Source organism: Dendrobates tinctorius, unplaced genomic scaffold (genome assembly GCF_039654945.1).
Source record: "Dendrobates tinctorius isolate UK_male_01 unplaced genomic scaffold, ASM3965494v1 ptg000011l, whole genome shotgun sequence".
Lineage (NCBI taxonomy): Eukaryota > Metazoa > Chordata > Amphibia > Anura > Dendrobatidae > Dendrobates > Dendrobates tinctorius.
Genome location: NW_027361679.1, coordinates 83417569 through 83432381, shown reverse-complemented (window position 1 = coordinate 83432381; position 14813 = coordinate 83417569). Strand labels below are relative to the sequence as shown.

The following is a 14813-nucleotide window of genomic DNA, read 5'->3' as shown; positions in this document are numbered from 1 at the left end:
CCTATGTCACAAATCTTTCTCCAGTAGGATTTATGAGGTGCAAACAGAGGTGTTCTCGCTTCATGAAGAGGCGTATGCGTCTTTGTGAATTGGGATTCTCTGACTCCAGCTTATTTCCTTATCAAGACCAACGTGAACAATGCCGGTCTTGATGAATCTGGCCTTATTATCTTCTCAATGGTAAAGGTAAATAAAAAAAACTATGTCTTATTCAGCTCTTCAGTCCATTTTCCAAGGGGGTGGCCAATTTAACATGTTTAAACTGGTGAAAAGACTTCTTTAAAGGGAATTTCCCAGTGAACAAAAGCTCATTTTTTATCAATAGATCTTGGAATAATAATAACTTCTACAATTGGATGTGTTGAAATAAAATGTTCCTGTGCTGAGATAATCTTATAAATGTGTCCCTGCTGTGTTCTGTGTAACGGCCATGTCTGACAATACAGGAACATGGTCTGATCACACCACAGCTCCTGGGCAGGGGAGGAAGCAGAAGAGTAAAAAGGCAAATTCTCTTTCTCTACTGTTGGCAGCATTATTTTCCACTTTGGTAGAAATCGAGTTACCAGTTTTTATTTTTGTAAAGTGTGTGCTTATACTATAAAGTAAAGTACCTCCTTTCATGAAGTACACAGAGAATAATACTCCTTACCCAAGAACTTTCAGCAAAAATATATACAAAAGAATTTAGGAGTGACTTCAATATGTTTTATACTTCACAGTGGTCATGACTTTTAGAATTCCTGTGTTACTGGAGCGCTGATACTTTGTATGGAAAGAACTACAGGAGGGGAACATTCAAGGCTTTCTTTAGGCTATTTTTGTAAAAAAAAAAAGAAAAAAAAAAAGCTCAACCATTTAATCAGCTCCCACCGACTCGAATTATTATTTAAGCGTACAAAAACAGGAATGGAGTAACAGATCTATTTCTGCTAATTTGCGGAAATGTTGTACAATCTGTCTAATCTGACTTTTTGTAGCATATAAAAACATGAATAACGTAATTAAGAAAAAAGAACGTACATACATATACCAATTATCTATTTTGCAGCGGCTGGCACAGGAAGACATATCTACAATGACTTGGCTCCGAATAAGCTGTTGGCATGTTCAGTACGTGCCTATTACAGAGCTGTGCAGGAACATGGATGTGATACTTTTTGCAACTTGGGATGCAAGGTAGCACAGCTGTGTATACAGCGTAAATTTGCAGAAATATATCTCAATTATTTTAATGTAATCTAGCCTTAATTTTTTTTGTATAAAGGTCTTAAAGGGAATTTGGCACCAGATTTTTGATACTCTATCTGAGAGCAGCACACTGTAGGGGTAGAGATCCCAGTTCCAGTGATGTGTCACTTACTTTGCTGCTTGCTGCAATTATGATTAAAAACTGCTTTAGCTGCTGCAGATCTTCCAGCTCTCTGAATGTTGAGCTCTGTATAAAACACCCACACAATTAGTTGGCAGCTTTCTATGTACACTGTGCATAGACAGGAAGATGACAATGAGTTGAGGGTGGGAGTCATAAACAGCTCATCAATATGAAGGAATATATGGCAGCAGCTTTACTGGTGCTTTAGTTGTAATCTCTTGCTAATAAAATAGAGATTTCATCAAAACTACAGCAAGCAGTCCAGTAAGTGACACACTGCTGGAATTAAGGTCTCTGTCACTACTTTAAGCTGCACTCAGATCAGTTGGCAAAATCTGGTGACAGTTTCCCTTTAAATATGGACTAGTGCTGACAACTCTCATCAACCAATCCACTCTGAGTGACGCCTTCTGAAGAACCAGAGTGAAACGCGCGTCGGGGCAGGCTTGCCCAGGGCAGGTGCTCAGCAGCGTCTGGAGCCATAAGCTCCACTGGAGGGGAGAGAGTACTGCCCTGGACCCCCGAGTAGTGAGGTGGGCACCAGGATTGTGTAAGTGCCCTGCCGAGGACTTTAAGCATCCAGATACCGGTTTGTGAACTACTACTACTACTACTGCTGCTGCTGCTGACACTGCAGTGAATATTGCTAGGGAAAGTGCATCTTTCTTTTCTACAATAAATCATTTTCCCTGTTGGATTACAACTGTGCCTGGGTTGTGTTCCTGGACCCTTATTGCCCGTGCTGCAGTGACTGTGGAGAAAAGGTAAATTGCCTGGGATTGCATCTTTCCTGTCTGTTATGTGCAAGGGGACCGGGGTGTTCACTGACTGTGACCTAGTGGACTTGGCTATGGCTACCACCCCGTGCCACCTTGTTACATATGGACTAGTGCTGACAACTGTACATGCAACAACTCTCATCAACCCATCCACCCCGAGTGACCGTTTCTCACGTCATTGCTTGGTATATTGATTCCACTCCATATCTCATTGCAAACTCATCCACTATTTCCTGTGCAGTCTCATCAAAGTAAACCTTCCAGGCATCATCCCCTTTGGCATCAGGAATTTTTACAACCCCATTGTTCTGTACATCTGTAAGGAAATGGAACAGGTTCTAAAAGAAAAGAAAACGTGAATTACTGATGACATCCCAATGTTGTTGTTCACTGAAACCAAATACAAAGTGGTAAAAGAAACAGGCATATTCTCTCACGCAACAGATGAATGAGGATCGGTTTGGAAAGCAGGTGCCTGTTTACAAACCTCATGTAGACAGGTGTACTGCACATGATATGGAGCCACCTTCTCCTCGCCTTTAATCTCCACGCTAATGTGCAGCCTGATAGCACCAGATACTGCGGATTTGTCTGTGCGCTTATCTGGGAAAAAAACAAACAGAGCAAAACTTTTTTCCTTTTTGTAATTTTTAAATTGCAAAAAATGATTATATATATTTATCTATATATATATATATATATATATATACACATATATATATATATATATATATATATATATATATATATATATATATATATATACAGTGGGGAAAAAAAGTATTTAGTCAGTCAGCAATAGTGCAAGTTCCACCACTTAAAAAGATGAGAGGCGTCTGTAATTTACATCATAGGTAGACCTCAACTATGGGAGACAAACTGAGAAAAAAAAATCCAGAAAATCACATTGTCTGTTTTTTTTTTTCATTTTATTTGCATATTATGGTGGAAAATAAGTATTTGGTCAGAAACAAGCAATCAAGATTTCTGGCTCTCACAGACCTGTAACTTCTTCTTTAAGAGTCTCCTCTTTCCTCCACTCATTACCTGTAGTAATGGCACCTGTTTAAACTTGTTATCAGTATAAAAAGACACCTGTGCACACCCTCAAACAGTCTGACTCCAAACTCCACTATGGTGAAGACCAAAGAGCTGTCAAAGGACACCAGAAACAAAATTGTAGCCCTGCACCAGGCTGGGAAGACTGAATCTGCAATAGCCAACCAGCTTGGAGTGAAGAAATCAACTGTGGGAGCAATAATTAGAAAATGGAAGACATACAAGACCACTGATAATCTCCCTTGATCTGGTGCTCCACGCAAAATCCCACCCCGTGGGGTCAGAATGATCACAAGAACGGTGAGCAAAAATCCCAGAACCACGCGGGGGGACCTAGTGAATGAACTGCAGAGAGCTGGGACCAATGTAACAAGGCCTACCATAAGTAACACACTACGCCACCATGGACTCAGATCCTGCAGTGCCAGACGTGTCCCACTGCTTAACCTGTACATGTCCGGGCCCGTCTGAAGTTTGCTAGAGAGCATTTGGATGATCCAGAGGAGTTTTGGGAGAATGTCCTATGGTCTGATGAAACCAAACTGGAACAGTTTGGTAGAAACACAACTTGTCGTGTTTGGAGGAAAAAGAATACTGAGTTGCATCCATCAAACACCATACCTACTGTAAAGCATGGTGGTGGAAACATCATGCTTTGGGGCTGTTTCTCTGCAAAGGGGCCAGGATGACTGATCCGGGTACATGAAAGAATGAATGGGGCCATGTATCGTGAGATTTTGAGTGCAAACCTCCTTCCATCAGCAAGGGCATTGAAGATGAAACGTGGCTGGGTCTTTCAACATGACAATGATCCAAAGCACACCGCCAGGGCAACGAAGGAGTGGCTTCGTAAGAAGCATTTCAAGGTCCTGGAGTGGCCTAGCCAGTCTCCAGATCTCAACCCTATAGAAAACCTTTGGAGGGAGTTGAAAATCCGTGTTGCCAAGCGAAAAGCCAAAAATATCACTGCTCTAGAGGAGATCTGCATGGAGGAATGGGCCAACATACCAACAACAGTGTGTGGCAACCTTGTGAAGACTTACAGAAAACGTTTGACCTCTGTCATTGCCAACAAAGGATATATCACAAACTATTGAGATGAAATTTTGTTTCTGACCAAATACTTATTTTCCACCATAATATGCAAATAAAATGAAAAAAAAACAGACAATGTGATTTTCTGGATTTTTTTTTCTCAGTTTGTCTCCCATAGTTGAGGTCTACCTATGTTGTAAATTACAGACGCCTCTCATCTTTTTAAGTGGTGGAACTTGCACTATTGCTGACTGACTAAATACTTTTTTTCCCCACTGTATATATTACAAGTCATCAAAAACTGTAGGTTCAAGTCCCCCCTAAAATAAAAAAAAATCCAATCACTTCCCTTTTCACAGATTAAAAATTAAGATAATAAAAAATACACATACTGTATGTAGTAACACTGCATCTATAACAGTCCAATCTATTAAAATATAAAATCAATCAATCTGTTCGGTACACAATGTTAATTTAGTCACCACAATGGCACAAAAAATGCATAAAAAAGTCATTAAAATGTAATTTATATCCAAAAGTGTGTCTTGAAACCAAAATAGTATCAATAAAAATCTTGCCTTGTACTGAAAAAAAATAAGGCCTCACAAGACCTAAAATGTTACTAGTTTGAGAAAATGATAACACTTTTTGATAAATATTTTTTACATACTTCCAATTTTGCACTAAAATAACATAACAACTCGACAAGTTTGGTATAGCCGTAATCGTGATAGCAAGGAAAATCATGATGCCAGGTCTTTTTTACCACACAATGCACGCTGCAAAAACAATTCCCAAAAAACAGAATTGTGTGTGTGTGTGTGGAGGGGGGGGGGGGTGTCATTAAAAGAAAAAAGTTCTGGCTCTTGGACAAATGAGAAGAAAAAATGAAAATAAGGAATAAAACATTAGCCTTGTTCTGGAAAGGGTTGAGGGGTTAATGCTTGGATGATCATTACCCAACTTTTAAGTTATTGGAGTTTGTCTTACTGATTGCCTACCTTGCTCAAGGTTAATTTCATAATCCATAAATATAGCAATAATTAGCAGAATCTATTTATTTCTATTAATTTAATAGTTTGTCATCTAAATCATTTCTGGAGTCTGAAACTCCTCAAACTGAATTCCTCCTGGAACCAGCCTTCTGGTAGATTGTTACAGTATGTATTATAACCAGAGATGAGCAAATCTTTTGAATTTTTTCAAAAACTTATATTTGAAGTCAATCAAAAGTATTCCAAAGCCTCCAATTGCCGGGAAAAGACTTGTATTACACTCTGAGAGTTATTAGACTGTCACCAACAGCTTTCAAGTTCTTTAACACAAAATAGCATTGATAATGTAAAAGTAATTGTCCCCAACATCTAATGTATAAAGTGCTCTAACTGAGAGCACTTTATATATTTTTTTTCTACTGGCTAACACAGGACCAAACCACTTTTTTTCGCTTTTCAACATCTAATGGTAATGGTAATTACTAATTACCTATGGTAATGAGGCTATAGTAACAAACCTGTGTAGTTGCACACTGCATTGACAAATTTTCCTGTTCTTTAAAATTAAAACAAATTTCCAATCCAGCACTGATGCCTACTGGTTAACAAAAAATCATATTCTGTCCTAAAAATTTTTTTTAACGCAATGGCCCAATCCTGTTAGGGTGCCTGCCTGGTAATATACACTAGTTGAAAAGCAAAAAAAAATCCTAATTTTCACCAAAAACAAGGTTTATGGTAAATAAAATTATAGTCATAAAACCCCTGAAGCTTAAAGTAAAAAAATAAATAAATAAAGTCCTGGGCAGGGGTCCAATGTTGTACAGGAGTCTATCTGGGGAATTCTAGCCAGTTGTTTACCCATACCCAATTTTAACAAAAATTATGATTGTAAAGATGGTAAATATGGAATCATTGAAGCAATGGTTTATTTTTTAAACCACGGGGCAGCACAGGATCAAAATACCTAGAAAACAGGGGAGTGTTCCCCAGGGCTGCCCATGAGGGGATGTGACTTAGATGTGCATATGTGAAATATGGGATGCACATTCAGTCAAAGCACAGCACCTTGACTCACGGCACCACAATATACACTGCTGGACAATCAAGGGCCGGCAGTTGATGTCAGCATGTACATCACAGGCGGTGCATGGCAGTGACATCATGTGCCGCCCGTGGTGTTCAACCCTGAAACAGGTGTTGGCATTTTCACTGGCTGTGGAATAGGACGCTGTGCTTTGTGGGGGCGGAGGAAAGTAAGAAGAATACTTTATTACTTTTTAAAATGCATTGGAAAGCAGCGATAAAAAGATGGACATTATTATAGAAAGGGGCCCAGGATGAAGGATGATATTATAGGCAGGGCCCAGGATGGGGTACATTATACCAGGAAAGGGCCCAGGATGGGGGATAATGTTATAGGATGCGGTTCAGAATAAGAGTAATTGTTTTAGGATGGGACCCTGAATAGGAGATATTATTATAGGATGAGACCTGGGATGGGGGACATTATTATTGAAAAGACTCAGGATGGAAGATATTATTATAGAATGGGGGATATTAATATATGATGGGGCTCAGGATGGGGGACATTATTTTAGGAAGGGTCCATGACAGGGTACATTATTATAAGAAAGGGCCCAGGCTGGGGGACATTATTATAGGAAAGAGCCAAGAGTAGGTGATAATTTTATAGGATGGGCGACATTATTATAGGAAGCGGCCTGGGATGATGGATATTATTATAGGAAGGGCCAAAGATGTGGGAACATTATTAAAGTAATTGCCCACAATGAGGGATATTATTATAGGATGGGGCCTAGGATTAGGGACAATATTAAATAAAAGAAGACATTATTATAGGAAGGGCCCAAGATGGGGAACATTATTATAGGAAGGGCACAAAATGGGGGACATTATTGTAGCATGGGGCCCAAGATGAGGGATATTATTAAAGGATGAACATTATTATAGGATGGGGACCAAGATGGAGACATTATTATAGGAAGGGGCGCAGCATGGGGGATATTATTATAGGAAGGGGCCAAGATGAAACCTGCAACATGTCAATTCTATGTGCAGAACGAGAAAGAATTTCACCATGTGCAATTACAATGATGAAAAAGGCATCAAGGCGCAACAAAATCCACAGCAGAATCCGTATATACAGTACCATGCAAACATTGCTGTAGATTAACGATTAGAACCACAAACATGATGTGTGAACGTAACCTTACAGAAGGAAAGGGAGCCATAAAATTAACTGCTTTTGTCCTGTTTAATATGTTTAATACATTAGATTGTCTTACCTAGATTGTACCACACGTCCATCTCACCACTCAGGGTTCGAACTTCAATGATCGTTTGTCCCAAAAAATCATCAGACTCGCGCTTGAACCTTTGCTTCACTCTTGATTTAATGTCATCATCCTCATCCCATACACGTACCTTGATGCGATCTGAAGAGTTATGGCACTCACTAGAAAATAAAAAGAAGTCTAAGACAATGTAATACAACTGTGAGAAGAAGGATATTCACACTTCGTATTTGTTCTATATTTGAAAGGTCCCAACAACGGAGCTACCGTGAATCAATGATTTTATTCATACAGCTGGATTTTTATATCTGCATTTTGCTTTCAATATGGGTCTTCAAAGCTTTGATATCAGTATTCTGGAGTAAAAAGCTTTGAAAAGTAGCACAATTTTAGCATCTAGAGGCTGCACTAAAATTATGCAACTTTTGGCATTCTCAAGCAAGTGGGTGAATGAAGGCATGACGTCTACCACTTGTGAAATTCACATGTCTCCATGTTTTTTAAGACTATTCAAACAGGTGTATCCAGCTAGAGATCCAAAAAATGTTTTATGTTAAAAACAATATTTTATAAGAGGGGTTAATTGACCATGTTTAGTGCTAGGTTGATTGAACAGCTGTAGAGAGGGAGAAGTCCAGAGAATATATACCCAATCTTCTAGTACATTCACAGTTGGGTGGGCCTGGAGGTGCAAGCTCTGTAGATGTGTTTTTATGTTAAGGAAAGCTGAACCTTGTGTTGTTTGTTCCTGAAGCAGACGGATTACCATACCAACATGGACTGTGCTATACCTTATTTTGAGTTTGTGCTAGCCTGGTAAGGCTATGTTTATTTTGCTAGCATTGCACTGGTTTATGCAGTATGATTAATAAACCATTGGAAGATTTAAAGAGACAGTTTTCCTGTGTCCTACCTCTATGTGCAACCGAGTGAGCCGAACTACCAAAACACTGTAGGAGGAAACCTGCAGCATAGATTGATTAGCACTACTGATGTCAAATCTATACGATTAAGGCTGGTTTCAGATTTGCGTCCGTTTGCACAGCGTTTCATCCACATGAATCCGTATGCCTCATGTTTCCCTATCTTTAACAGGGTGTACGCAGGGGCATGTGTTTGCATCACTTCGCATGCATTGCTTTTCGGTGTGTGGCGGGGTCCGCATCATGTTGGATTTTTGGAAGCAGCAAAAATCCGTCAAATATGCGCATTCATGCACATGTGGATGAGTGCGTCAAATAAACGCATTACTGTCTATGGGAACGCATGCGTACGCAAGGACATGCGTACGCATGCGATCAAAACGCATGCGTTTCTCAAATAATCATGTCCGGGAAATGAGACACGCCCATTGGGTGTGGCTTGTGTCAAGGAAATTCTCTGGAAAAAAAACGCAAACGGATGCAAAAAACGCTTGCAAACACAGCGTATTTTTCCCGTCATGCATAAGCTGATGCAGATAAAAAATGCATCATAAACATGCTTTTGTATGTGTTTTGACATGCATTTGCGCATTCAGACGAAATGCTGCGCACACAACCCTAATGTGAACCTAGCCTATTTCTATGCTCTTTTGAAGCCCAGCCTATGTGTGGGCTTAATAAGAGATCATCATTTTGTCTATATTCTGCAGCACTTTAGTATTTTAAGAAATTCAAAATGTACTGTAATTAAATTGCTATTGCCATGGCTGCAAAAGTCCAATTTGTCAGCATATTAAAGTATTTAGCCTGTATGGTAAACATTATAAAGCAAAAAGCAAAAATTAAGATGTCACAATTGCTGTTTTTGATTGCTGCGGTGGCCTAAAAGGTAAAAAAAAGATCAAAATATACTGTGTACTCCAAATGATATGATTAAAAATTTCAGCTTTGCACACAAAAATAAAGGCCATCGCATGCCATTGATGAAGAAATAGAAAGGTCACTGGTCTTAGAAAATCGCGATAGAAGTCAAATTTTTTTACAGACATTATCATTTTTTTAACCACTAAAATATGAAATAATCTGAATAAGAATATATCGCCAGGTGTGTAACGATCGAGGTCGCAGAGGTAACAACCGCCCATGCAGGTGAGGGGCCCTCAGAGCCAGCGCAAACTTCAACTGGATGTGGGTCCTTGGATGCATCCCCCGAGGAAGAAGTGGTGTACACTTCGAAACGCGTTGGGAAAAGAGAATAAAACATCGATCATTTAATGCAATTGCAATTGTGTTTTATGTCAAGCAGCGCACGTAACCAAAAAATCTCCAGTTAAGCAGATATCTTGACGGTCATTTGTTTGACCTTTGGGTGTGCAGCAGCTGACTACTAATCCAGGTGCTATACCTCTCCTAAAGCAGGTGAGTAGAATTTCAACAACTTTACTATCTTGTTTGTCAGATAAGACCCTATTGCGCTTTTCTCTGATCCTATATTGCAAAGCAGGATGGGGGATATACCAGGAAGGAGATCAGGATGGGGGACATTACTACATAATAGGGGAGAGGGGCAATTCAAAGGTTTTTATAGGATTTAGAATACTATAAGGGTGCATACATCTGACCAACATGCGGGGGGGCAGATGGGGGGGTAGTGTGTGTTTAGGCTAAAGAAATGGCCATTATACACCATACTGTATATAGAGGAGCTGTACATTAAGGGACTCAGAGGACATTATTAAATGTTAAGTTGGCACTTAAAACTCATTAATGTTACAGGGGCACTCAGAGTATTCCGGCCATCTAAGGGGCATAATGAGGACACTGTTTTCTATAGGGCTACTTTACCACCTATAGAACATAAATGAGGCATTATTACTATGTAAGTGACACAGTGGTGGGGCACTAAGAGTAGTGCTGTTATTGTTCCAAATAGCAGGTGCAGTAAGAGGGACGCATATGGGAGCAGTGGCTCAGTATTGGGGTACCTTATCAGTAGGATAAGGTGGTTTATGCAGGCTAAAAATAGAAGGGGACAGTGCTGGAAATGTGAGAAGTCAAATGTGTCTTTGATGCAATCTGTGCAGATGAGTCCTGGCTGGAGAAGCTGACATGTTGGTCTGGACCAGATGAAAAAGACATAAAAAATGAACTACTCCAGCGTCAACGGTAAGTTACTTTATATAATTGTGATTAAATCACTTGCATGTTCTGCAAAACTGATATCTATCACTATATGTCACCATATATTGGTAGTCATCAGTGCGCCACCATAGTTCTAATCAGGGTTACCGGTTAGGGGCCCACTCAGATGCTTCGCCTCAGTTGAGTTGAACCACTAGCTACACTTCTGGGATAAAGACAACTTGTTAGGTATTTCATGCTGATTGTGGAACTATACTGCACAAAATAGGGACATGTTACCTTATTGCAAAATTCCATGTTTTACTTTAAAAAGTTTCAGCATTTCATAGAAAACATACTGAGTGGGGAATGAGGTGACCGAGAAAACGAATCACAAGGAAGCATATTTGTCTGTGGAATAGTAGCATTTGCAAACAAATGGTGAAGTTCCTGTAAATGTGGAATCCCTAAATATGGACTTTAGTAATACATTACATATATTAATGTGCATTAAAACATATAGCTACTGTAATAGAGATCCAAATTTTAGGTCTGCATCTTCTGCATTTAGGCAGATTTACACATTTTTTGGAGTAGACATAAATATACTCACAAGTGAAAATTTTCCTCCCACACAGGGTTGAGGTTTCCATAGATGGTCTTTGTTCTTTTCTTTGTTTTTCCAACCTGAACAGTAACATAGGGATCACTGGAGCCCGTCTTATCCTTGGCCTGTAGACCCTGTGCACACACCACTGCAAAACCGTAATAGACATTGAGCCATACAAATTATCCAACATCAGAAAGTTTTCTATAAACATTGTAATCATTACCAAAATCACAGAATTCATTAATGTGGTCTCTTCACATGTATAATTGAAATATCTGGAGACCATTTTTAAACCCTTTTCGGGTGAATTCACACTGTGAATTCACATGTCAATTCAGTTGAGGACTTCTGCACATCTTCGCTGTGGACTTAAAGGGATTGTCCACTACTAGGACAAGCCCTTCTTGATCAAAATGTTTAGCCCTCATAAAATAATAAAGCCAATATTCACCTCCCGTGCTGGCGCCATTCCAGCGGTGATGGCACTCGCTCTCCCTGGGGCTCTTGTGCGGTGTTGTGACACATGACACTGACTCCAATCAGTGCTTGTGTCACTCTCTCCGCCTTCGGACAAATCGATCATGAATAGGAAGTCTGGGCTGCAGCTGATCCCTGACTTCCTCTTCACGTTTGATTTGTCTGAAGGTGGGGACAGTGACCAGTGAAGCCAGCACTGATTGGGTTCTGATGTCACGTGTCACAACTCCACGAAAGAGCCCCGGGGAGAGCAAGTGCTTACACAGGAAAGATGCACTTTGGGAGACAGAATTAACAAATTAATAGCAGATCAAGAATTTATTTTTAGACAAGTTTAGATTAGACAAGTTTATTCTTCTGGTAGGTGCAATAACAGCGATATCAGATTTATATAATTTTTTCTGTTTGGAAGATGTCACACACTAAAAAACGCTTTTTAATGCAAAAAAAGATTTTGCATTCCCATATTTTAAGAGCTATAATTTTCATATATTTCTGTCCACTGAGCCATTTTAGGGCTTGGATTTTGCGGGACAAGTTGACAATTTTATTGGTACCATTTTCAGGTAGATAATGTTTTATGATCGCTTTCTATTCTGATTTTTGGGAAGTAGAATGCACAAAAACCAGCAATTCAGGAATTGTTTTTTTTTTTTTTTTTTTTTTTTAATTCCGGTCCATGTGTAGTAAAGTTGGTAATGCATATTATTTGGGTCAGTACAATTACAGCAATACCACATTTATATAATTTTTAAATGTTTTGACGCTTTTACAACTATTTCTTAGAAAAAATAATTATCTTTGCATCACTTTATTCTGAGAGATCTAATTGTATTATTTTTCCACTGATGGAGCTGAATGGTGGCTTGTTTTCTGCAGGACAATATGACATTTTAAGAAATGCCATTTTTCTTTACAATTGTCTTTTTAATTGTGTTTTATTTCATTTTTTGTTCAGTGGTATGACTAAAAAGCATAGTTTTTTGTTTTTTTTACGGTGTTCACTGAAGGGCTTAACTAGTGTGATAGTTTTATGGGCCGGGTTGATCTGGATGCAGCGATAACAAACTTTATTTTCTTTTACATTTTGAAGTGGCCATTTTGGATCCAACTTAATTTTTTTCCAATGGGAAGAGGGTCATGTGACACATCAAACTTATTGAGAATTTCACAAGAAAAACAATGGTGTGCTTGGTTTTAACGTAACTTAATTCTTTCATGAGTTATTTACAAGTTTATGACCACTTATAAACTTTGGCGCAGTGAATCATTCGGCTGATCACGGAGGCAGATGCGCGACGTGTCTACAGGCAGAGGAAGCCTGTCACATGAAAGGAGTTTTCCCACGAACGATAGTTCATTTTAAAAATTGTCTGTGTCTGACTGTGTACGGAGCATACCACATCTCCTGGGCAGGGGAGGAAGCATAAGACAATACTAACTTTACAGCAGGGGATCACAGAGGATTCATTTTGTGAGGTAAAATATTTCACTGTTTTTAAACAATATTTTACTTTACAAAATGTATCCTCTGCGATCTCCTACTGTAATGTCAGCATTGTCTTTTGCTTCCTCCCATGCCCAGGAGCTCTGGTATGTTCTTTACACGGTGTGGTACAGTAAAGGGTGTTTTACTGGATGGAAGATATGTTTCTCCTAGCAGATTAATGTTTGGCCGGGTTTTTCCTTAAAGACGGAACCTGCGATGATGTCAGGGTCACGTGATCAGCCCATGTGATGTCTACCTCACTGGTGGGAGGGGTTAGGTCCTATGTAATGGAGGTTGGTAAATGCCACAGTGTGAGTGTGTTTCTGGAAGATACAGGAACTTGTGTGGACTCAGCCTGGAACTTGTATATAGTATTCCCGTGCTGCAGGACTATCGCGGCAAGACTCAGAAGAACCCTGGGAATGGCACCTGTCGGATGCCGCAGGACCTGGCAGCCACTTAGTTACGCCCGTCCCGTGCAAGGGGTGAGTCTGGGACCAGTGGTTCTCCAAGCTGGAGTATGTGTTTTATTTCCCTTATGTTTTGTTAAGCTGCTGGTTATGGAGTGACATTAAATCCACTGAAATTGGACTTTATGCCTGTGTGTTGCCTCGTGACTGCCGTCCAGCTATTGCCTACCAGAGCGAATCCCTACATCGGTCAGACACAGACAAATTTTAAAATGCACTTTCATTCATGGGAAAACCCCTTTCTGACATCAGATGTACTATCCCATCCACGGTACCTGGGCCCCTATGACCGGGGACGGGATAGTAAGTCTAAGTGATCAGCGGCGCTCCGGGGGGGACGCCGCTGATCGCGGCCGGGTGTCAGCTAATTATCACAGCTGACACCCGGCACTATGTGTCAGGGGCAGTCACGGACCGCCCCCGTCACATTAACCCCTGGAACACTGCGATAAAACATGATCGCAGTGTACCGGGGGTTTAGAGAAGCATTGGCAGAGAGGTGGCTCTCTGTGCTTCCCTGAGACCCCCAGAGCAGCGCGATGTGCTGCGCTGCTCTGGAGGCCTCCTTCCCTACAGGTCCCCAGATCCAATATGGCCACGGGGGCCTTCGGGGGCCTGCAGGGAGGTGGCTTCCTCAGTGCCTGCAGAGAGCAGGTAGTGAGGAAGCCTCTGCAGCACCTGTTATGTGTGACATGTCAGGTCAGCGATCTGACACATGACAGTGATGTCCCCCCCGGGACAATGTAATAAAGTGAAAAAAAAGTGTAAAAATAATTTATAAAGAAATCGCTAATTAAAAAAAAAAAAATTCCCTAATAAATTCATTTTTTGGAAATAAAAAAAAAACAATAAAAGTATACATATTTAGCATCGCCTCATCCGTAACGACCCGCCCTATAAAACTGTCCCACTAGTTAACCCCTTTAGCGAACCCCTTAAAAAATAAAAATAAAAAACAAAGCAAAAAACAATGCTTTCTCATCATACTGCCAAACAAAAAGTGCAATAACGCGTGATCAAAAAGATGAATATAAATAACCATAGTACGGCTGAAAACGTCATCTTGTCCTGCAAAAAACGAGCCACCATACAGTGTCATAAGTGAAAAAATAAAAAAGTTATAGCTCGCAGAATAAAGCGATGCAAAAATAATTATTTTGCA

The 14813-nt window shown here is 40.0% G+C and overlaps 1 protein-coding gene across 1 annotated transcript in view; it reads right to left on the bottom strand.

Annotated features, from left to right (window-relative positions):
• Positions 1 to 14813, bottom strand: part of UNC13A (unc-13 homolog A) — a 271371-nt gene that overhangs the window by 130244 nt on the left and 126314 nt on the right. The window contains exons 18-21 of the mRNA XM_073543990.1: positions 11219 to 11360; positions 7553 to 7722; positions 2642 to 2757; positions 2329 to 2492 (exon numbers count right to left, since the gene is read on the bottom strand). Of these exons, the coding sequence (XP_073400091.1) occupies positions 2329 to 2492; positions 2642 to 2757; positions 7553 to 7722; positions 11219 to 11360 (592 nt within the window). The remainder of the gene's footprint in view (positions 1 to 2328; positions 2493 to 2641; positions 2758 to 7552; positions 7723 to 11218; positions 11361 to 14813) is intronic.